This window comes from Ambystoma mexicanum, chromosome 4p (genome assembly GCF_040938575.1).
Source record: "Ambystoma mexicanum isolate Mex_15411 chromosome 4p, UKY_AmexF1_1, whole genome shotgun sequence".
Classification (NCBI taxonomy): domain Eukaryota; kingdom Metazoa; phylum Chordata; class Amphibia; order Caudata; family Ambystomatidae; genus Ambystoma; species Ambystoma mexicanum.
The window spans coordinates 617711761-617737138 of record NC_090927.1 but is presented as its reverse complement, the minus strand read 5'-3'; the positions used below and the strand labels follow the sequence as shown (position 1 = coordinate 617737138).

The window sequence follows — 25378 nt, the reverse complement described above, 5'->3', positions numbered from 1 at the left end:
AAGCAAACGTTGAATTCCTCAAGGAAGCCCACGACACAGGACAGCCCACAAATAAAACTGTAGCTCTCCAACACCATCAGCGCATCACTGGCTACCCCTCCTAACCAGGATTATATTCACAACTGCATGTATCACCTTCAAAGCAGTCTCACACTGAACATCAACATACTTGGCAGCTAAACTCCACTCAACATCTTCTGAGGCTCTTGCACCTCACATAACAAAACTATCAAATGGTTGGAGTCTAAGCCAGCCATGAAGAGAATATTCACAAGCAGTCCTTTCTGTGTCCTGTTCTGACCATCTGGAACTCAATTGCGGCAGAGGCTAAAAATGCACCCTCAATCCTCCAGCTCCGGGAAAAAACACTAAGCATGTGGCTTTTTTAATAATAAATGGCGGACAAAGAAAAATCCCTATCACTCTTCGCCAAGAGTGCTGCGCTACTGTATAAGGTGCAAATACCAAAGCGGGTACCCTCCGGTTAAACAGTGACCTGCTTCTCTTGATCTAGGTTTGCACTAAAAGTGATAACAATAAAAATGCAGTTATTTCACTGATTTAGGGCTGTTCCTTTAATAATATAGATGTTTTGTTCTTCTCTTTACCCATCACGTGTTGTTATGTGATTACACTGTCCATCCTTAAGAAGGGAATGAAATCCCTTGCCCCAGAGTGTGGAGGATACACCGCTTGGGTAGACGATGCAGCTGCGAAAGGCTTAACGGATCACTCACCTCTGTCCAGTGGGTTGCCAGAATGATGACAACAGATGGCTCAGCAGCAGACACAGAAGACATGGAGCCATCTGACCGGACACAGGCAAAACCACTGAAGTGGTGGAAAAGGAAAGACGATCCATACCCGGATCCCACAGCAATGACAGACTCGTGTGGTGGATGCTGCTGATGACTCAGAACAGACGAGACAATGGGCAAGTCATTGGGGATGGACCCCCCAGAAACGGGAATCCATTTTGGATGGCAGTGCAAACTCCAAATGGAGGGGGCAGAGTCATAATGGAACCAGCTCTTGTAAATGGGTTAAGAAACACACAGGGATTAGTGGTAAATGGGAACCAATCATATAAATGCAGTATCAGAGTGGAAGATGGTGCGCACACCTTTCACATATTCTATGAGGAGGTAACAAGGAAAGATGACTCTTCTCTGGAGTGGGCCTACCAGTATCCGGACGACTATAAGAAAGCAGAACAGAACTGTCTGAGGACCCTATACTGCGAGGACCCTGAGGTAAGTAAGAAGGAAGGTGAAGTAACCTGGACCTGAGCTCTCATGACCTCGATACATTGTACCAGAGAATACATCTTGTTATTCAACATGCTGGTGTTCTGTCATCTCTATACCCCGTATTTAGCAGTGGTTCTGGAAAGGTCTGTGGGTGGCTTAGGTCTAATATAACATAAATAGCACATGTTCAGTTCAGTATCCCGATCAATCTTTTTTGGCAGATAGAGAGGAAGGTGGTGGCTAGACCAGTAAAATGATTTGGCTTATGTTGAGGGATGAATAGAACATTAAAATAGGATTATATTTAGCACAAGGCAGAACAAGTAAATAAGGAAAGAGCACCCTTTTGTCCCTTCTACTGAATGCTCCAACCCAGTAACACCCTTGCCTGATATAAACCCACAGACAGTTGGCATCAGTGTGAGGATTGAAGCATCACTCTGTTGCTTGAGGACAGACAGCAAAATGCATTCAGTGGCTATACATCAGCCACACAAAGTAATCTGTTAGTTGCAAATGAAACTATATGACGCTTTCATAGAAACACATCCTATAATACTGTGGAGTTAAGTGAACAGATTCCTTGGCTGAAACTGTGTTTAATTTGTGTGTGTCCTCAGGAAGTATTATAAGGAAGGCAGAATACGCATTCAATATTTGTAAATCAGTGTGCCATCTTTCAGGGCCCCAAGAAACTTCTTGTTGCTTGTGTCTTATAGTTTTTTGGCAATAGGACATTTCATCCAGTGATTGCAAATTAGTGTGGTATACACACGCCATCTTCATGCAGCTGCAAAAAAATAACAGTTGTGATTGTCAACATGTCCAGACAACCTAAATGTATTAAGCTGACTGGGGTGGGGCCTGAATAGATATTTTTGTCACCAATGTCTTGTGCAGAAAGAGGAGGCGAGTTACATATTGGATCTACTGATGAGCTTAGAGAAACAACACATATTGCAGAGGCATTTGATATGATATGATATGATATGGCATGTGTAACGCGCCCATACACAAGTGTCTGATAGGCACACTTAGAGTCTCCTTTTCTGCCACAACTCCCGTCCAGTGATGATGAATGTGAGGATAATGATGACCAAGATAAATGTTACCCATCTGATTCCATGCTTTTTGGAACCAATGATACAGAGGAGAAGAAGGGGAGAACAGGGACACCATTACAGAGACATTGGAGATTTTGGGGGGCATTGCAAGCCAATACCAGGATCGAGTTCCAGAGGTCTGCTGCATGACAATAGAAGATTTCATATTTATGTTTTTTATTGTTTAAAGCACGGGCCTAGCTCAAGAGAACTGGAGCGCTCTACAGGGAGTGGGTAGACATTGTGTGGGCTAGCATCTTTTAACTGTAGTACATAACTGTGAGTTGTGTTCTGTACATGGATCTTTGCATCCATTGGAATTAGTTATTGGTCAAATGTTGTTGAAAAAGCCACCTTTTGAGAGTTTTGCAAAATTGGATAAAGGAGAGAGCAGAGACAGACAAATCTACACTTCCACCCTTATGCAGGGTCTTTCAATAACAGCCTGCCAAATATGAACATTTGAAATGTGAGTATATGGGAGTAAAATATCATCTTTACAACACCACCTTAATGGCAGTATGAGTGTGTGGGGGCATGCCTTTTTGGTCCAGCAAGAAATCCCAAAGTCTGAAAGTTGTTAATACTACTGTACAGAGAATGACAGCATCCAGCCACCAGCACCCCATCCAAAAAAAAATAAAAAAAAATATGGAGGCAGGCAGCGATCGTGTTGGGATCCATATCTTTGCCATGCCATATGATTCACCAGCATGGACAGGACTGGGATGATTCCACAAGACTCATAATGCATCCCTCTAACAAACAGCAATCACCATACCAGTTTTAGTCTATACTGTCTCCACATAAAATGTTGTTGCTATTGTGTGTTACCTCTAGTTAAACACTTATTTATTAATGCCACTAGCATTAGTGCTGCTCTTGAGTCCTACTATTTTACAACCACACAGTAATGCACAGAGAGACATCATCAATACCCTTGCCAATTGTATTCAATGTTCAGCTTTTCCTAAAATGTGCATTGTTTGATTATTCTTTGGCCAGTTACATGAGAGGATGCCAGTAAGAAATATGTCACGTCAATTTCAGCTGCAAACATGTTCTGTAATATTTGTTTCTGTTGATTTGTTTTGTATTGTTTTCTAAAATGGCAAATACCTCAATCATTTCTTACACAAATTTAACATCATCCCTAGGCCATCAATGAAATGATAGTTAATTCATAAAGCTAACCAAAAAATGGCCTTCAAGCAGCCTCACTAGACTATTTGATTGGAGGATCCTCTGAACTAATGCTATTATTAAAGCGAACCCAGAGGCTTGGGCTGAGTGTCTTAATACAATATTTAAAAATATTATGACTACAAAAACAATTCCACCATCCTGGCAGGAAGCCATATTGATTCCAATTTTTTAAAAAGGCGATAGTTCTAATCCAGGCAACTATCACTGTATTGCACTTTTAGATGTACCGGGAACATTTTTTGCAAGATTGATAATACCAGATTTTTCTAAATGGCTCATTGAAAAACAATGAATGGATTCCAACCAATCTTGCTTTGTACCAGGAATCGGTACAACCTTAAATCTCTTAATACTTTCTGCCATTAAAACTCAAGCTATCCAAACCAAGCAACCAGTTTACATGGCCTTAGTAGATTTTAAGCAAGCACTTGATTCGGTATCATGCTACATTTTATGGAATTAACTTTTTAGAGCAAACTGCCCTCCGTATATTTGTCCAAACCAATTGAAACTAATTCAGGACTAAAATAAGGCTGTCCATTTCCTTCAATACTTTTGAACATTTATATACATTATATTTATAACGCTTTTATCTCGGTCTGCTCTTTTTCATCTCGTTTAGGGACACATCAAATATTGTAACTCTGGCTTACAAAGAAAACGTGTAGCTTTAACTACCTATGCTGAAACAAACACATTAGAGATAAATACAAATAAATGAAATATTCTAATATTTCATCACACACGAAAGATAAAACATAATGTTAACTGGACCCTAGCTGGCAACTCTCTGACACAAATATCTGTATATAAATATGTTGGGAGTAAATGTTAATTCTCATCCTTTGGATCAGCCTTATAGAGATGATCTTGGCAAAAGAATGAGATTACTAGCCACCCAAGGCAAGGCTTTTCAAAGAAAATATGGTAAATTCTCTCTATTACCTGCTAGAATGTTTTATCTTCAGAAAGTCATTCCGATCATCACTTACAGGAGCCAGACCAAAACGCTCTCAAAACTGGTTACATGGGACATATTGAAGGTGTATACTGGAAAGCAAGTCTACCAGTACCTCCAAGTATTCCAATGGCATTAATACGCTATGAGTTTGTCCTAACATCTCTGGCTGGCCCTGTTTAGGTAGAGTTTGATCTCTACTAATGACACATAGAATGTATTCCTGGCACTGAAAAATCTGTTAGTAAAACCGCAAGCAGGTCCCCTTGAAAAATGGAAACAAACGTAACCACATTCTACAAGATGCTGATATTCAAATAAATGTACTACTAGAAGTTCCAGATAAAGCAAATCTTAAACTAAACAGGCAAGACTGGATTGCCACATCGGATCTCTGCACCACATATGCTGCATTTAGAATAGGATCCTTTCAAATTAAGGCACCGAACGAAATACCTTTATAGTTAAAGATATTCCCAGACTGAGTATATGCTCATACATTTCTGCGGTTCCATCTAAATTTTCTCGCAACAAAATCCAAAATTGCATCATTTACTAAAGAGCCCCTTATAAGTAAAAATCGTAGATATTGTGTATTGGAAGGAACAGAAGAGGCTACTGAGCATTTACTTAGAGAATGTAAATCACTAGTAGATCTAAGACGTCTCTTATATTTGATATAGTTAAGTTTTTTTATCCATCTGAATCTTAGTATACAACATACTATAGAGCCTTTTTTAAAGAACCAATATTGAAATGTATCAATTTCATTGATGAGACCTGCTATCCTTGTGCTTGGTGAGTGTAGGATGATTGATTTTAGTTGAGCTTTTTAGATCATTAGATGTCATTTTAATTAATGCTAGCATTTTGTTCTTTTGTTTTAGATTTTTAACAGCAATCTTAATTATGGATTTATTGTATATTAATTAATCGTAATGTTAAATCAAAATTGTGTTTTATCAATGTAATTTGTAAATTATGTTTTTCTCATCTGTACAGTAACTTTTTAAACATATCTCTGATATGTTTAAGATAAGAATATATGACCAAGTAACTGTAACACATGAAGACAAATCGTGTAATTGAAATAGTTGATTTATCATCTGAACCAATTTTCTTTTGATTAAAAAAAAAAGTATGTTAGATATTATGGGATCACTTTGACATCATGAGAGTCAAATATTTTCATACATGTATTTAAGTACAATATTGACCAATACGTGGAAGGGTAAAAGCTTATTAGAACATACAGCTCTTCAGTTATGCTGTGCTAATAGTGTGATTGTGCATCAACACAGAGTAAAGGGTAACATGTAAACAGATATTTAGAAAAAACCCTTTCTGAAAATGGCCAACATTGAGAATGGAATACAGGCTTAACAAAAAAGTTAGTAGAGAATGTTAGGTAGGAGGTGGAAACCATGTGAGAATAGTGGAAACCCCCGTAACATTCAAACATAAAGACAACCTTATTGTGGTGCCTTTGTTTCTAAAGAGGACTTTGAGGAAGACGTTTTCACATGGAGTCATACAAAGTAAACACTCTCCCAACTGTTCAGATGGAGAATTGTCATCTTTACAGTTCTGACATCTAGCATTAATTGGATGTGCATCTAGTATGTATATCATCCCACTGAATGTACATTGGTTAGTTTTCTATTACTATTTTCCAACAAGACTACTTTACAATACATTACTAAAGAAAATGTAGCTGCTCCTTGATCAATAGCCGATTGATCCTATACCTAAACAGGTATTACTTGGGCTTGGGTGGACCAACACATTTAGCGTGACATTCCGAGGCACTGCACGAAACTAGCACTGTTTGGAAAAGCTTGCACAACATTTCTGATATCGCTGCACGAAACTAAGACAGATCGAAAAAAGAAGGGCCTTGCAAAGTTTCTCATCGTGCTTCATGAAACTAACATGGGAACAAATCACAACGCTCCACAAAAAGCCGCACAAAACTGGGCAAAATTTCAGTGGCATTGGAACCGTAATGCCAATGTTGCGGAAGGGGCAGAAGCAGAATCCAGTGTGCATTCCGCACTTTTCGCTTCGCATGCAAACATTTTGCTCACCCCTAGTGGTAATGATTTTTAGGCACAAACAACTTGGCCATTATCAAACTAGTGATGGAGATGAGAAGCTGTTTATTAAAGAGTTAACCATTTTAGCAGCATATCCCTCTTTAGATATCGTTCATTTTATTTGCTCAGGAGTTGACATCGGGCCTGCCGGTTTTGCAGTGACCTGAACTTACTTGCATGCCTCTGACAAACTGGGACATAGAACCATTGCAGAGGGAAAGACTGTCATACATTACCGCCATACAGCCCTTTGTGTTCGACCTACTGTATGTCGCACACTGGTCTTCTCTCTTCCCCTTTCTGCTGCGCATTTTGTAGAGGTACCATTCAGGCCGGTTTTTCTACAATAATGCTGACAGCAGGTGTTGGTTGAAAAAGCTAATCCAGTTCAGAACACGTGTCAGCTTTACAACGACACAAGCGGCACTTATGTTTTATTGCCTTTAAACTGTATAGTAGTGCCATGCAATAGGTGAATCTCACACCATTAAGCCAGGGTTATATTTATTCACTCTTGTGAATCTGTGCGGCAAACACTCTAATTCACACCATCATTTTAAATCACACAACACAGGCTTGCTTTATTAAGTCTGTGTACCCCATTTTACTTTTTTGGTGCATTCACTTTAAATCTTAGTATAGCCAATGATTATGTTATTGTCACGCTTACGCATTAAAGGTTTTTAGTGTGCACATCAATAATCGTCTTCGTTCAACAAGTATTTCCTGGGCATCTCATACAGCTCCTTGGCACTCATAGTGGCTGATTCATGGCAGTGTTTTATAATGGCGCAATCCCATAGAAAAACGTTCCATAGTGCGCTGCGTGTCTAGTTAGAGAACACGTTTCACAACGTTCAGTTACAGCGAGCTATCATCCAGGGAAATGACTTGCTTTAACTAGGTAGAGTTCATTATATCATTTTTAGCAGTTTCTGGCTCCTTGAAACTTATGTGTGCATACAATGAGTCTTGCACATTGAACCAGAATCCAATGGTCAAGTTTTCAGTTGCTTCGTGAACAAAAACATATTGAGGCTCATATTGGAGCTCCCCGTAAAAAGACGGCGGAAACTCTTTTGTTTGCACTTTATTTATTTATTGAGGATTCATAATGCACCTCTAAGCATCAACTTGCAAAGGTACCCACCGCCTTATTTTGGTAATTTGCACGGGGGAAGTGCAAAAGGGCAGGACAGAAAAGCAGCGTGCACGCTTGTATGCTGCCTATTTGCAGTCTGCTGTGCAAATTGAGTAAATACTGCCTGCCATGTATATATGGCAGGCAGCGTTAACAATGGACTCCATAGGAATCCCCAGCAATTACGCCAGCATGAAAATCCATGCAGACGCAAATGCTGGCATATTTGTGTGGCGCAGAGGAAGGGAGCTGCGCAAAAGTAAGTCACATTCCACCCCTCTCCGCTATACAAACCCATGAAAATTGAGCCTTACGCAGAGGCTTTTCCACTGTAGATTCCCATAACGGCCCATTTCCACAGGGCTCAAAATTAGCTCCATTCTGTTTGTCAACAGGTAGTCCTCAGGAATTAAATTGATTGTTCAACTACTTAAATGATACCTGCATTCAGATGAATGACTTTTAATCTTTCAACATCAAGATATGGTAATATATTCATAATGTGCCTGAATTTCTACTTTGCCTTTGTTGGCAGTATTTCTTCTTACACGTTGGAGTTTTTCTTTCTCAGTTTAATTGTCTTATATCTGTGATTAAAAGTGGATTATTTGAGTAGTGTCAAACAAGAAATTAAGGCAAGCTTTGAGGTGTTGGTAAATGTGCAGAGTCCATACATTTATTTATGTAGATGTTCTTAAATGAATAATGGTTTGCTAAGAAAAAAAATATTTTTCATGGAAAAGTTCCAGGTGTGTCACTGCTTATTTGCAATATGCTAGGGTTGGGCATTGTAAGCGATATTCAATCAACACTACAGCTAAGTCAATGCCTAGCCTGGGATGCTGAGGAAAACCCTTACTGATGTATTTTTATATTCAATTCAGTACTCTGGATGACAACCCTTGTATAACACCCCCCTCTTAGAATCCCCCTGATCCCACTGAGCCAAGAAGTAGGTTTGTTTTGCAAATTAAAAGGTTTATTTGAAAATTTAAGCAATACATATATATCACACTTCTATGAATAAATTGATAATGGATATTACACGTGTGAATATGAGCGATAGTCAGCAAAAGGTAACTTATGAATAGGAACAGAAGAATAAGGTGGGAAAGAATGCTTTATGTGGTTCTAGGAAACGCAAGGTGGAATAAAATGCAGTACAGAAATAACTTGTTATGATTTTAGCAAAAGGTAATATGATCACTTTTTCTTTTGACAATTCACTCCCCCCTATGCAATACAAGAAATGGAAGGGGAGCACACAGTCTTCAAGAATCCCAACAAATCACACTTTATAATGCAATACACAGTTCCAGTTCTCCCAGCAAGCTTAGGGAAAACAGGGATGAGTTTTAAACACAGGCGAATTACTTTAATGTGGTTTGCAAGGAAGTGAAAAGGTGCTAAAATTGCTTTTAATTCCCTCTAGAGGTTCAGGGTAGGTGATGGCTACTTTATATTAGTTCAGGCTCACTTTAACAATACTCTATGAATGATTAGCAGATTGCAAACAAATTTTAGCAAAGAGAAGCAAAAAGCTGCTGATTTCTACAGATGAAGAAATCGGGCCAAATCGCAAATCGCGGTAAATTTCGCGAGTGCGTGTCTCGCGATTATGGAAAAAGTATAGTATGTAGGACGTCGGTTCTAGATTCGTTGGAAAGCCTAGATTCTAAGCTTTCAGAAGCGTTCCTAGCATAAACGGTTCCGGAGATACGGATGATTTAATAAAGGTAGATTTTCGGATTTAAAGTAAAACTCAAAATGACAGGTGACAGCTTGCAGCTGCAGAATTGACAGGTGACAGTTGTGCAGCTTTAAAAATGACAGATGACACGATTTCTAGGAGGCTGTTCTAATTAGGTTAAAATAGCTTGAATTAGATTATTTTAACTATGAGATTGGGTTCTGCACAGTTCTGGCGGATACTCACTCCTAATTTTGAAATGAATGGGCCTCGTCACAGATCTGGTCAACTGGACTGGACTTCGGTTCTCTCTGCTCGGCGGGTCAATCAGGCACCGGTTCTGCTCACAGCGGTCTGGGTCTCTCTGGATCTCTGGTCTGGTCTCTGGCAATTGTTCTTGGCAAAGAATTCAAACAGCTCGCCCGGCTGTGGAATAGTTTGCAAATGATTTTAAGGATGCTGAGGCCTGCTGAGAAGAGTTCTCAGTTTGTGGGTTTAGGCCCTTGCTTTAAGTTCTGAAGTAAAGTTCTGGTCTTTGGAGATTGATGGATGTGAAGTCTGGAGTCTCCCGGCAGAGCGTCCCGCAGAAAATGGAATTGAATGTCTCTACCTGTCCCAGCAGTCTCTTTTTATGTGTTTTGAAAGGTGGGTGGAGAGGCTAGCATCCCTAAGCCTGCCCCTCTCTTGATTTGATAGGTCAATAGATTCTTTGGTCCCTGATTTGGGAAGGGATAGTGTGTCAGAGTGATGTCATTTTTATGACCTGCAGAAATGACACTCCCCTGGTCAATGTGCACACAAATCTATTCCTGATCCAAATACATATTTCCCAGGTACACAGTTGTTTGACATCACATGCACACATCATATATCACTAAAGATAGTCCCTGTCCCGACTCTGGCGTTTCTAGGAGCTTGCATTCAAAAATGGCAACTTATTTTTGATTTTAGTGGGTTTTGCAACATTGGTTTTTCATCAAAAATTATACAAAGGTACATTTCCCTTCCACATATATCCCAGTAACGTTCCATGTCTCTAGTTTAAACACATTGTCTACAATAATCATAATTAGCAGGGTTTTGCCCCAGAACATGGTACAAATTGGAGTTTGGACTCAAATCGTGAGGGCATTTTTCAAACTAAGACTCTCGAAGTTGTACATTCCTGTCATTTGGTTACAATAAATTATCACTGTTTCTATAGACTATATATTTGTTGCAATTCAACCCCCCAAAGTGTTTGGGTCCGCCTCCAGGAGTCTGGGTGGGTCAGTGATCACATGTCTCTCCTTGCTGGCAGAGGGCTGTTGACAGGAAACACTCAAAATTAACATACCCCATTCAACAGAAAGGGGCTATTGTCTCTCTCATCCAGGCTGAAGGGGAAACCCTCTCCCTCTCACTCAGAAGGGCCATGTGATATCCTGCCTCATGTGGTGAGTCTCTGGGGTGTTAAGGTTTCCCAGCCTCTTGGCCTCTCGGAACAGCAGGTGGCTAAGGTTTCCAATTAACCAACAAGCTTTGAAGTCCCTGCCCCTCTTGCAACTCCTAAATACAGTTTCCCTGTCAGAGTTTAGATCGCTAGCGCCACCTTGGGGAATTTGTCGGTACTGCATCCATTTTTGAGTTTTCTTGAATTACTGCATTTCAATAGAGTGGTCTTTTGCTTTATAGTATAGGACCCTTGCTTAACATTGTTTTGATGGCATCCTTACAGTAAAGTGGTGATGTGGAACCCCCCAAAAGAAGGTTGTATCTTTGGAGTGGTCTTGTGCCAACTGCGCAGTTCTCCTATTCTGGCGTGAATGTGGGCGGCGATAGCTCATCCCCACATCCACCCAGTCTATTGATTTAGTTTGTTCTGGGATAGAATAATGGGCGGCGACTGCTCATCCCCACATCTACCCAGTCTATTGATTCAACATGGATCAAAACCCTTGACAGCGTCTTGTCATATATGTATGGGGATTTATGATCATATGGTACATTTCAGGTGTATTTAGTGAGGGCTACCTGGGTGAAGTTCTCACCGATAATGGTTCACAATTGAAATCAAAAGAAATGGAAATGTATTTCGAGAAGAGAGTCATTGTACATGAGACAAGTGCCATATATCATCCTAAACAAATGGATTTGTGGAGAGATATAATATCATTATTTAGGAAGCCATCAGGTGGGCATAGTCCAATGGAAAGGAATGGAAAGATGTGGTGAGGAGGATGATTGTTGCCCATAGGTTTACCCCACTCCGCACCACAGGCATTTCTCTGTTCAAACACAGTTGAAGGAGAAAGGGTACAACCAGGCTCTTTCCTGGCTGGATGGGAGATGTGTCAGGAATGGAAGTGAATTTGAGTGTTGTGGATGAGCAGATCAGAAATTGTCAATTGAAGAACAAAGCTGCTAGGACAACAGGCGGTTTAGAAGATAAAAGGTTCCCCTGGTGGGAGGTTGTTTCAGAATAAAGTTGCCAAGTACGATGCGTGGTGAAGGATGTGGATGGTCCAAACCTATCGAGGTGATTGAGGTGTTCAAGCATGCACTGAGGACAAAAGATGGTAGGGTGTGGAATATAGAAAGGGTGATGGACTCAAGATGGGTTGGAGAGAACGGAAGAAGGTTTTGAGAGGTGGGCATTAAGTTTGAAAAGATTGGAAAATGTTCCTTGTCAGATGCAGCAGATAGTTTGCCGTCCACCTTCAAGATGCGGAAGGAGCTATAGGAGACCACTTTACCTGGATGACTATGCCCATTAGTGGAAGCAACTGAAGCATACTGGTGAAAGAAAGGCGATGTGTAATGTTGGGTTACATCGTGTCATGGAACCATGACGCGATGTAAGTGGAACGAGCCCGAGCAAGGGAGCGCGAGGCAGAGGACAGAGGACCGGTGGTGTGGCTGGAGAGCGGGGCTCACACTATCCAACACAAACCCTTATTATTAGTAAAATAAAACAAGTACAAACATGCTTACCATCTCCAGGTCCCATGCTTCGACCACATTATCAACCTTCCCCTTCCATTAAGCATGCACTTAATAAGGACACTTTAAATGACTTTTGTGGAATTTGATTTTAGTGGTTAAGCTCCGTGATACCACCATGTTATGGCCATGAACGGGTGTACAATATAACTGTATTTCAGAAAGACTCAATGTACTGCCAGCACTCAGCCATCCCTTTGACCTCTCTCCAAGGAGGGCAGACTAGTCCATTTGGAAGTGCTCCTGTTGGTGGTAGGGACAAGACTGATTTGCACATGATATTCAAGCTGCCCAAAACAATTTCCACTGATTCAAAGCTTTACAACCATCATGTTTTTATATTAACTATGATTAATTGATCAGAACATGACAGATTCATATAAATAAGAACACACATGATAAAATGGATTAGTTATAAGCATTGCACAATGCACAGTGTGTAATTCAGATTATTAGAAATTAATTAAAACAGTATGCAGCCGTTTCAAAAATGTACAATGTGTAGTCTCAAAATGCATTAGCAGTGCAATAGTCATTTCAGCTCTCCAGTCATTTCAAGCAGTATGAATATGTATGTGATAGAGCTCTGACACTGGGCCTAAGCATACACAAATAATTAGAATTAAGCTAATAAAGGCTCCAATTCAAAACAAAATCTCAAATGCTGCAAAGATCTCTCCAAAATATTCCTTTGCCATTTCTTCTATTTGAAACTCATTTATATTTAATTAACTTGGAAATTATAGCATGTCAGAAAATGGATGTACCATAAATACATTTATGAGTCATGATATGATTTAGCGCGGTGTAGAAATGTGCCATGAAGTTTCATGGCTTCATGAATAACACACTATGAATGTGGTAAGTGACAAGCCAGATATCATGTGCGAAAAAGGCATATTAAAGGAATGAATGATTGTAATTGTGAAATTTTATTGAAAATTCTCCTTAATCCCCATGACCAAGAGTCATGCAGCATATTGGTCTACCCTAATGAACAACAACATTAATTTACAGTAAACTTTGTCTGGATTTTCATGCACCCCTGTTGATTACAGAATTTAAAAGCATTCTTCCCAGGAGTGGATCGACTGTACGATGTGAAGAATAATGTATGTATGAGAAGCCATGTTCAGTCGAGAAAAATATGCTTTCGAGTTAGCTCACCGAACAAACATTATTTTCATTACATTTGTAAAATTAAATCGGTTTGATTGGCTGATTTTTATAATTGGGTTATCCTGCCCATTGCTACTGAAGCTATTGTCTTCACCATGTCATTCTGTTTCTGCTGGTGCTTTCGGACATATCGTGAGATTTCTCTGCACATTCACAATGAGCGGAAGCTGCCTTTAATTACCATTAGAACCCCAGCCAGGGTCAACCAGAATGTAACAACCATCCTGATTGGCCCTTGCCAGGGCATTAACCGGCCGGGAATCCCTCGGCTGGGATTCCACTGCTTTGTTCCTGAATATTCGTAATGCGAAAATGTTACATTAATTGTGTGCAGAATAACACATTAGAGTGCACTAATACACTTGGACACTAAGCAGTAGGGGTTCAAGTACAAAAGAGGGGATTATATGTTTGCATGAGCCATGGATGTGCATGAACGATGGACAGAGCAAATCTCTAGCTATGATGAAAGATGACACATCATCTGCAACACTTTGATTAGGTAGATGGGGCGGGCCGGAAGCCAAGTTTTTGGTATGCACACAGGAGCCCATAAGTAAGGGAGACAGCCAGTTCCCGCCTCAAGTGCCAGCATTGAAGGAAGTCCACAGTGCCTGAAAACTGGAACAAGTTTCAAGTGGACAATGGCCGCCGGATAAGGTTTTACTACATGCCATGGAAATGTCCCTTTGGGGAGGTGGTTATATCACGTGGATGTGAACAGGTCTCGAATGCTGCTGTAACCTCTGGAGGATGCACCATAATCCAATGTAAATGTAACCGACTAAATGTATCATGCATATTGTTTCTGTATACCTTTCATTGGGTAAAACCCTATGAAAAACCTGTAATCTCTGTGCTTGCGGGCCATATTGTGGGAGAAGGCTACTAGCTGGTCTCTCTATCCCTTCTCTGTGCATATGTATGGAAAATAAACCGTATCTCTAGCTTTAGTAACTCGTTTCCTATTCGGTTACTTTGTGATCTGCTGCAGTATTCCACATTAGTTTACCTTTATTATTCTATCCTTCTGATTGTATCCAAGTTATAGTATCTTATTACTGAATACCTGTGTAGAGAGATTTGTTTCTGCATACAAAATGCAACACATACATACATGCAAACACACATACATATACAAACACATACAAACACACATACATTCCCATTCGAGCCCCCTATGGGGGGCTCGAATGGGAATGGTTCCCGATATGGGGACTTACCGGGTCCTCCAAGGTTGGAATGACCCGGTAAATTCCTATTTCAGGAACCCGGACCCGGAATGCGGTAAGGGGTTAGCCATGGCTACCTCCTACCATGAGTGCATTGGCCACTGGCAACCTTCCCTAGTTCTAAGCCTTCCTTGCAATTGGTCACCTTGCAATTGGTTATTTATAGCACGCTTAAAACTCAGAGGCTTCTAAGTGCGGACCCGGGGATCGAACCTGTGTTGCTACACATCGTCTTGCTTCCAAGGTGATCGCGTTGCCCCTGAGCTATTCTCCTAAATGGATTCTTCACATATATAAAGGGTACAGTGGGCCACACATTTCATAGCCCAATGATTGTGGCTTTTGCAATACAATACGCTATTTTCTGCTTTTTTGGGGCATATTACACCACTCTACGAACCCCTCAAAAGCAGTGCATGGTGCGGGATGGTCCAAAATCGATAGAAAAAGTGCCCCAAAAACAGAAAAAAACAAATGTGAATTTGCCACAAATGTATGTACGTGTCAGTGAAGCACAATGGAAGCTTTAGGAAACCTAAAAACAATCACATTACATGATTGTGAAGTAGCCAATCCAGTTCCCTGAAAAAGTTTGAAAAAGCTGGCACCAGGAAGTAAGTCTGCAAACAAAATCGAACTATAAATAATTCTTTTCACCTACTTTTTACCCATATACAAACAAAAAGCTGGCAGGTTATCCACCTAACTTGCAAAAGCAGGCTTTTTCAGACCAGGGCTCTGCTCCGTGAACACATTTCATGAACATCCGTTCAGTGGTTTGGGCTGTAGGCACAACATATTTGTTCTGGCAAAGTTAATTAAGCAATATGCCCCGAGCGGCAGGGGCATTAATGACTCAAGTAATGCCCCGTGGCCCATAGTACTTGTGGGATGTTTTTACCCATGCATCCAAGCCCTGCCTCAAAAACTGTGCAGTACTGGCATTGAAAACATCATGATGGCCAGAGCTTCCCAGAAAATGCCCAGGGAAGTGCATGAAGAATAGGCTGCCACCCATTTTGCCGATGTTATGGGCACAGAAGGGCACTGCCTAAAACCACCATTGGACTACCCACACAGTAGTCTGAAACCATTGGGAATGGCAATGCTGATTGCCAAAAGCAACCTAGAATTGTGGGGAACTCATTTTCTTAAATCCCAAAAATGGGTGCAGTGCCAGTACTCACCACTATCAGAAAGCCGGCGTTTTAAAACAGCACCAGATTTTTTTTATATGTGTAAAACTGAATAAATGAATGAAATAAATGAAGGCAGGCCAAAGAAAGACTTACTGAGAGGTGGATACAATCTAAAGTTATATTCTGAAGTGACTTGAAGGTTTATAACAAGACTGGCTGAGCTGTGGATTTCAGCAGTTTAAGTAAATTTGGACTGAAAGACACTAAAAACCTAAATGTTTAAAAGAAATGAGTGACCTACTTTTGAGTGTCACATAGGTTGCAATTGTTTTAATGTCATAGTTTTAAACTTAGAATCAGCATTCTAGCTGCATATGTAAACATTGTCTTGACTTAAACTGGGGAACAAAAGTGACATTAGCTGGGGCCTGGCTTAAGGAACTGAATTCTGCCCACCAGCTACCCCCGACAGGAGTTGGGACTTGCACAACAGCTGTGTTCCCAGGCCTATCTGCCTTTTGCTGCTCCCATCAAAAGGGATATGACACTTCCCTGATTGAATTACCTGGGCTCTGCAGGAAATTGAACAAAGCCCTGTCCTGACTCAGGCAAATGTTTTATTATGGGGGCCGTAAAAAGTGGCTTCCTCCCGAAGGAAAGGGGAGGAGCACTGCCTGTGAGAGCAAGCTGGCTTGGCAGAACTGGAAAAACCAGAAATTCAACCTTGTGCTGGGGGGAAACCACACCCCTGTAGCCAGAATATGGTTTTAGAAAAAGATGAATAACTCATAGTACGGACTTGTCATAATTATTTAAATGATACCATAATTCTTGTGATTTTTCTGCCCACATTTTAAGAGGTTTTTAGAACCGGTGGCATGATCTGGGGGCAAACTAGCAGTTAAGAGGGTATTACTTAAAATGTATGCATGTTAAAAGTCTGATACTTCACCAAGTAATGTCCATACTCCTTGCGCACATGTGTATACATTTGGGGTAATGTCCGATATTACGAAATCAGTTAAAAAGTGCAAATGTTGCCATTTCTGAATGCAAGCTCCCAGGAAGAGCAGATTTGGACAGGGTATACCTCCTGTGATATGTGAAGGGTGCATGTAATTTTAAACAAATGTGTACCTGTGCAGATATGTCTTTTGGATCAAATATAGATTGTGTGTAAAGTTGGCACGGGTCGGTTCTCTGTATCATAAACAGACATCATCATGATGACACTTCATTTCATTCCCCCAATCAAGGGGAAGTGGATGAAGTGGCCAATGACAAGTGGAGAGGGGTAGAGCTAAGTGATGCTGCACACACACCCATTTTCAAAACACATAAAAGCAGACAGACAGGACAGATAGGGACCTTCAAATCCATTTGCTGCCGGACGCTCTGCCGGGAAAATCCATACTTTACCTCCACCAATCTCTAGAGAAAGCTGTGCAGAAAGATCCAGACTTCAAATCCATCAATCTCCAGAATCCAGAGAGGCTAGAGGCAGAGCAGAGCTGACCCAGATCACTGTGAAGTGCAGAGACCAGACCAGAGTCCAGTCTAAAACCTGACCAGATCCGTGGCGAGGCCCATTCTAATTCAAGAATATAGTGTGAGTACCTAGCAAGACTGTGCAGAACCAATCTCTTAGTTAAAATAATATAATTCAATCTATTTTATTCTAAGTAGAACTGCCTCCTAACTGTCACCTGTCATTTGTAAAGCTGTCACCTGTCATTTTCTAGTTGCAAGCTGCACTTGTCACTTTGAATTTTAACATTCCAAATCCGAAAAACTACCTTTATTTAATCGTTCATAACTCGGTAACCGTATGTCCTAGAGACTTGCAGTAACTTTCCTTTGAAAGCTGGGAATCATAGCTTTTCAGCGAACCTAGAACCGATTGCAAATTTCTCAACGTGTGAAAACAGCAGTTTTCTTGCTTTCATTTGCCAAAAATTCGTTTAACCTGCTAGTTACTCCTAGATCCTTGCTAAAGTGAGCCTGGACTAATATTAACTTGATACCACTCACCCTGAACCTCTAGAGGGAATTAAAAGCATTTTAGCATATTTTTCACTTCATTGCCAGCACATATAAAAGCATTTTGGGCCTGTGTTGTAAACTTCTGTAGTCTAAGCTGCTGGGGTGAACTGAATTACTTTTGATTGCATTTCTGAGAACGGTGTGCTTTCCTTCCATTTCCTTGCATTGCATAAAGTGGGGAGGGGATTGCCAGAGAAAAGTGATTACATTGTTTTGTTGAACGCATATTGAGTATTTTCTGTACTGCATTTTCATTCCACCTTGCATCCATTTGAAACCATAAAGTATTGTTGCTATCTTATCCATCCTATAACCACTCATCATTGATTATAAAGAAGTGTGCTAGTGCCAGACTATCCATTATTGATTACTGCTCAGATTCAGTGTGATATTCAATTATTAAATTAGTATAAAGTGTAATATATATATCTATTGTTTAAATTATCAAATAAACCTTTTAACTTGCAAAACAGAACTACTTCTTGGCTCAGTGGGGTCAGGGGGATTCCAAGGGAGGGGTGTTATATAGGGGTAGTCATCCAGAACACATGAACTGGACATAAAGATATATCAATAAGGGTTTCCATTCAGTATCCCAGACTAGGCATTGACTTAGCTGTAGTGTTGAATTGAATCCTCTTACATACTTTTAGCTTTTTTTTTTGTCCTGAAAGGCTGCAGCGTTTCAAAAATATAAATAAAGATGGCAAAGAAAATGGCCACCGGGAAAGGGAAAACGGAGTCCGTTTTCCCTTTCCATGGTGGCCATCGGGAGCGGTCGCGCTGGAAACAGAAGCGTTTCCAGCGCATCCGCTCCCAAAAAAAAAGAAAAGAAGGTAAGTGCAGTTGGGAGGGCGGAAGGGAGGGAAGGGGAAAAAAAGAAAAAACAAAATGTACCTGGGTCCCCGGCGGGGGATGATGGAAGCCTCCAGCCGTGTGGAGGCTCGGAGCGGTGATGGCCCTGCTCTGAGTCTCCACACGGCAGGATGCTGCCATCGCCCCCTGCTGGGGACCGAGGGATAGAAGGTAAGTGGGGTGGGGAGGACAGGGAGGAGGGAGGAAAGGGAAGGGAGGGGGAAAAAAAAGCCTTACCTGAGCCCCCAGCGGGGGGCGAAGTTAGCCTCTCAGACGTGGGGAGGCTCGGAGCGGGGATGGCCCTGCTTCGAGTATCCTCATTGGCTGAGGGGCTGCCACACCCTCCTGCCGAAGACAAAGGCTGTGGAATCCCGACTGAGGGATTCCCGGCCTGGTAATGACTTGGCAAGGGCCAATCACAATGGCTCTTTTATTCTGATTGCGCCCTCGCCAGGTACTAATTGGGATTACACAAAGTTTGGGACCGGACCCCATTACTTTCACATGCATGGTATACATTTTGATGTTGATCAAGAAATGTATCCTGCATACCTCCCTAAATTCATCAAAGAGTTGTGAAAAATAACGAAACAATTACGATATCAATTTACATTATTGTTGTATCTATGCATGAAATTAATAAATGCATGTGTGCATTTTGTTTTTTTTTGCACTAATCAAGCAAGAGAGAGACAAGGTGTTGTACAAGGTGGAGTAACTGATGAGCAGGGAGGACACGCCAACAGTCCCAAGAGTGCATTCTAGTTGAGGAAGAGGCTCTTCTAATATGGAGGAAAGGAGGTTGGGGGAAGGTTGCTGTAGGGTTATATGTGAATTATATGTTTCTAGAAGGGCCTGTGTTACCCACTTTGGACGCTAAAAATAGTATTTCTTGAAATGTTTACTTACTTGTAATTTACCCAACCTTTACCCACTTGTAAGCTAGATAAAGTAATATTTGCAATTGATCCAATTCATACATTGGGCCTCATCACGACTTGGGCGGTAACGCCGGCGGTATTACCGCCGGCAGTATTAGCCCTACCGCCGAACTCCCCGAAGCTAATTGCGCCGGATCATGAGTTTGGCGGTAATGTTATTCCCCATTGAGCCCATTCGGGAATGCCCCATTCCCCATTGGGCTCAATGTGGAAATGTTGCTCTAATACCGCCGGCGGATTTCCTGCCGGCGGTAATAGCGCAAATTTTCAGAGGATTTCCCCCCAGCTCAGAGCTGGGGAGAAATCCGCCGAAGTCCTGCTTTGGCGGACCCTTAAATCCGGCGGTAATAACACTACCACCGGATTTAAGGGTTACCGCCAAAGTCGTGATGAGGCCCAATTGTGTCAAATAATGTTACACTTCTTGAATAGCTTGAAAGAAAAAGAAAGGTGCACGGTTAGCATAAATACGGGTCAAGAGAGACACTGAAATCCTTGGGCAGACGCATGATGTATATGTTGATGAAAGGATTGCAAATATTAATATGCATTTTTGTAAGAATCGATCGGCAGGCACCTAAGCAAATTATAATATGTAATCATGCAACTGACTTCACTGAAGAGGATTTTGAACGAATTCATTTTGGCATGAACATCACTCTCCTGAACCAAGATGCTGCATGTTCATGTCATGCCCTCTCATCGACCCACTATCTCTTTCTTTTGCAGTGCTTCCGAATATTATGATTACGGACAAGGGTCAAGTGAAGAAGATTATAATACCTATGGTAGGGAACGTCTTATTTTTTAATAGTATTGTTAATTGCTTTGGGAATTTACTGTGCAAAATGCATTCATGAAACTCAAGGCAAGCCATTAACCAGTTATAAGAGTGAATCAGAGGTTGATGTCATATAAGGACAATCCGGCCCACAAAATCAGACAATGCCTTAGCAGGATCCGTTTAATCTTTGAGGAAGTGGCAATCTAAAGAGTGTGAGGAATATGGAATTCTGTCAGGCTTCAGTAACATTAAATAAACAGGCAGCCTTGAGTGTCATGGTTTACACGCAGCATTGTGTAGCACAGCAACTCAGCCATTTCCATCATGTGGCCTCAGGTATGTGTAGCACAGCAACTCAGCCATTTCCATCATGTGGCCTCAGGTATTGTCATCATTTGCTTCTCAATGTGTACAGGGCTGAATCCAGCCCTATGCAGTCTGCTGTGGCAATCAGTGGCTCACCGCTGCTAACCTGGGTGAATACGTTACGCCAATCTTCAAATGTTCACTGTATTCGGGTGAGTGGACTTCAGCCGAACCTTTAAATGATGCAGGTGCACAGATTCGGATTAAAGGTATGCCAATTCGGGATGATGAAATATTGCTGTAAATATGAGTTTGACAAGGACAGACGTTTTCGTTCCAGCACAAATTCATAGCAAAGGGGTTGGAATAGGTCAGGAGTTCAGAGCCTTTCCTCCTCAAAGGAAGCAGCGCGTCTTAATGACTAGCAACTTTCACCTGACTTTTTTTAAAATATAGAAACGAACATTACTCTTCGTTTGGAGCTGATACAACGATTGCAAACTTTTCAAACAAACAGTAATAGAAGTAATGCAAATAAAAATGACCCAGTCACCTTATTCGCAAAGGATCCCTCCGCATTTCCAGGGGGGCTGTGCAGCGGCCCAAATGATGTGCTGGAGAGCCCCTTGCATAGATCAGAGTTGGCAGCGTATGTATTGCTACCTGCTCCAATAGGCCTCTAAATGTAGATATGTTGAGCTTGTTTTTGCAAGGTACAGAGCAGTTCCTTTAAGTCTACATTATGAAACCTTGACGCGTGACTGGCTCAGCCTCATCTATAGTGGCCTTTCTGAGTTCATTGACCTGCACATTTGAGCTGTCCCAATTATTAAATATTTATTTTTCGACAGGGCTCTTTATGAAATATTTTGCCCAAAAAAAACATCCGAAAATGTATTTTTTATTTTTTTTTATTTTGGGGGTTTGCCCCCAAGCATCCCATCCCCTATCGTTTTCTTACTATCCCTGCCTCCCAACTCTTTATATGACCTTTCCCACCCCCCTATGTTTTTTGCAGATTTTTTTTGCCCAAACGTTTTCGTAAAAAAAATTGCTGTCGATGAAAGGACGCGGTACCAACATCATACACCTCTAATGAATGACTCTAGTACCGAGCCATTACCTATATTGAAATATTATAAACCTCAATTATACGTGTCAACATTTTAATGATGAAAAGCACACCCAGGCATACCTATCGTATGACTGACCATACTGGCCTTACAATTCCCCATTTTAACGAAGTTATTCTTATCCAGATTCAAACCTGGGACCTGCATGGCACACATATCTCTGCAGTATGAGCAGTAATCTACTGAGAAATCTTACTGCAAAGTGTAATGTGCTGTGCTACTTGGATGACAGCCACAGAGGCACAGGACTCCACATGCCCTTGATAAACCCCAAATACACATACATACTCACCAACCCCCTCACTTTACCCTACCCTTTCGCTCCATCCCTGAACATGTTTAATTCTTAACTGTATCTTCTTTTTACAAATCAGTCCAAACCTGTCCAAGTTCTCCCATACTTGCAATTCAGTGTCATCAAGAGGAAAGTGAAGTGAGCCTGAATGACGGCAGTGAGAGTGAGTTGGTCCTCCTACATCAATTTTAAAGGTTAGAGTCATTAACACTAGCTGTAGCCAGTAAATCACTCACCATGATAAGGGACATGGTTAGCTATGTATCTCTTGATGAAGCTGCTTCAGTCCTTGTAGGAAGACGTGCCAGGAATGTATCATGACAGCAAGCCAAGACCTTTTTCAGTGTACTGATGTCTAGGAAGTACAACAAGGTGCCATTAAAAGGCAGGCTCCCATAAAACAGGTTCATCCCGGATCTACTGCCCCCTTTCTGGTGTCATATGCAGTGTCACAGAGGGTCAAAGACGCCATGTGGCATTGTGTGTGGTGCACACACAGGCAAGGTGGCAAGAAAAATACAGGATCAAAGGATGTCTTAGGTTCAAGTGCATGTATTCTGGAGAGGGGCAATGATTTCACGTTATCATTGGGTTGATAGGCTTTGAAAAACAGATTCCACTGTGTTTATTGTGCAGATACTGTGTTGCCATTCATCACCCAACTGCTCAACATATGAAACCGGTCATCAAATACTGACCCCATTTTGCCCTGGTAAACACATAATACAGATCAACATATGTTGCTGTTTGGTATTTGCTAAACTGCAATTATGAAGCTGGGGGAGGTTATCCTAGGGCTTTTTACATAAACGTGTTCAAGTTCACTCAGCCACATGGATTAACAAATCTGTTGGAGTTACTGTTGGGTTGAGCCATGCCGCAAACACTCTGCTGTACCTGTGGATACATACAAGCAAACACAAGATCTGTGCCTACCTTTTCAGCCGGATGGAAGTGGGTCTTGCAGTTGATGGGTGCAGTTGGGGCTATGTGGTGGGACTTCATGGAGTGGGCAAGAGGCAATGACGGCTGGTAAGAGGCAATGGTGGCTGGGAGTAAGAAAGGTATAATTGGATTTGCACAATATGATAATTTGGGGAGGGAGGCTGATGATTAGAAAACCAGGCAGTATGTTCAAGAACTGGGTATCATGGTATGCTGATGTCAAGGATGGCTATGAACACCGTGATGGAGGGTTCTGGGAGGGTGCAGATCTTGGAGGAGTATGCGAGAGTTTATGGAAAACCCCATTAGAAATCAAAGAAACAAAAGCAATTTGGAGTTGACGGAGCAGTCCATCAGTTTCAAAGTGTCAATCAGTACCGGGCAAGATGGGCATTGTTTCATGTATATTCCTCTTTTTGATAAGTATGATCTAGGGGGCAGTTTATGTTGGACAGATGAGGTATGGATGAAAAACTAAAGACACATAGACATACGGCCTCTGTACATTGGCGCATTCCAGGTATGCAGATCTACAAATGCTTATGGCCACTGTACACTGTATCCAGGTGGTGTTCAACTTGGAGATGGTATATCAATTCTAAAAATGCCCCTCAGGCTGTGGAGAAGGCATTCTCCATGATGGTATACGTAATGTCACATGAGAGGAGTTTCTGCAAGATAAAGGCCACCACGTGTGACTGTGTGGTGTGAGGGAATCATGTGGCATATTCTGCCCACACCACTGAAGAATGATCATGCTTCATGATGTGGGCAGGTGTGGGTCTTTATGGTAAAACACAAGAGCCACTGTGGAAGGACATCTTAAGGAATTTAAGGCTTGTTGAGATTGGGGGGACCAAACAAAAATCTCCCCCTTCTTGGTCACTTGAAAGGGAAGAAACACCATACCCAGTAAGCCCATGTTAAACCATTAACAGTAGTCAGGAAGATAAGGAAGTTTTTCAGACTTAAGGGCCACTGGCACAAGATATTCCAGTAAAGCCGTTGGATTATCCCTTGCGGAGACAACATGTTGCTCTTATGCCTTCCACTGTGGGTGTATACACAATGCATACTATCCTAAAGCTTATGTAGAACTGTCCTAACATTTGTATTGTGGGTTTGATGGTCAGCTGAATAGATCATATGATTCTCAGAGCCTGACAATAAAGGGCTAAATACTTTCAGACCTTGTACAGCATGAAGAACACCATCCGATATTTAAACAAACTGATTATGATGTGGGTTTTCATTCATCTTTCGACTCATTTGTGAATAAGATTGTAGGCACCTCTTAGGTGTTTATTATTATTATTATTATTATTATTATTATTATTATTATTATTATTATTATTATTATTATTATTATTTTTGTATTTATAGAGCACAGTCCTAGCTTTGAGAAGCAACAGAGCATTTTAAGAGGGATACACCAATACCAGTACATAATGGAGCACTTCACAGAGGTATACATTATTACAGATGCACAACAGAGTGCTTTTTAGTGGTAACAGCAGAACAGATATACAGTGGGGGGTAGGATACAGAGGGGGACAGGGGAAGGGTACACCTGTACCGAGTGGCAGGAACGAGAGGGTCTATTTGATGGACTTGGTGTTGAGGAGGAGAGACTCCCTGAAGACTTGGGTCTTGAGTTCTTTCCTGAATTGTAGAAGCATGGGAACGAGTGTAATGCTGTTGGGGAGGAGGTTCCATAGTCTGGGGCATAGGCAGAGAAGGCTTATTTTCTGGTCCTTTTCTTTGTGCAGCAGTGGATTTCAGGTCTTCACGTGCCCTAGCTTCTGGTGGTGTGTTGTCCTCCGGAGAGGCAGAGTGTCTGTGTAATGTAACTGGGTGACTTGATGTTGACTGCCTTGTAGATGGTGCAGCAAGACTTGAAGGTGATTTATGTGTGCAGTGGGAGCCAGTGACGGTCTATGAGGGCCAGGGTTATGTGGTTGTATCTGCAGAGACCCTTGATGCGGCCACATGTAGCACACTTCTCAAGGGCGCAATAGAGGATGACGGGAGGCCTTCGAGGAGTACATTGCCCTTATCCAGGTGGGATAGGACCAGTGCTTGAAAGGTGGATATAAAGCT

At 41.5% G+C, this 25378-nt stretch overlaps 1 protein-coding gene across 7 annotated transcripts in view; it reads left to right on the top strand.

Annotated features, from left to right (window-relative positions):
- KHDRBS2 (KH RNA binding domain containing, signal transduction associated 2) overlaps positions 1 to 25378 on the top strand; it is a 2055883-nt gene that overhangs the window by 1360334 nt on the left and 670171 nt on the right. For all 7 annotated transcript variants that reach the window (XR_011260416.1, XR_011260414.1, XR_011260412.1 and 4 more), the window contains one exon: positions 20545 to 20603. Coding sequence is in view for 2 of the 7 variants with exons in the window: in XM_069606187.1 (XP_069462288.1) it covers positions 20545 to 20603 (59 nt within the window). In the remaining 5 variants the exon portion in view is untranslated. The remainder of the gene's footprint in view (positions 1 to 20544; positions 20604 to 25378) is intronic.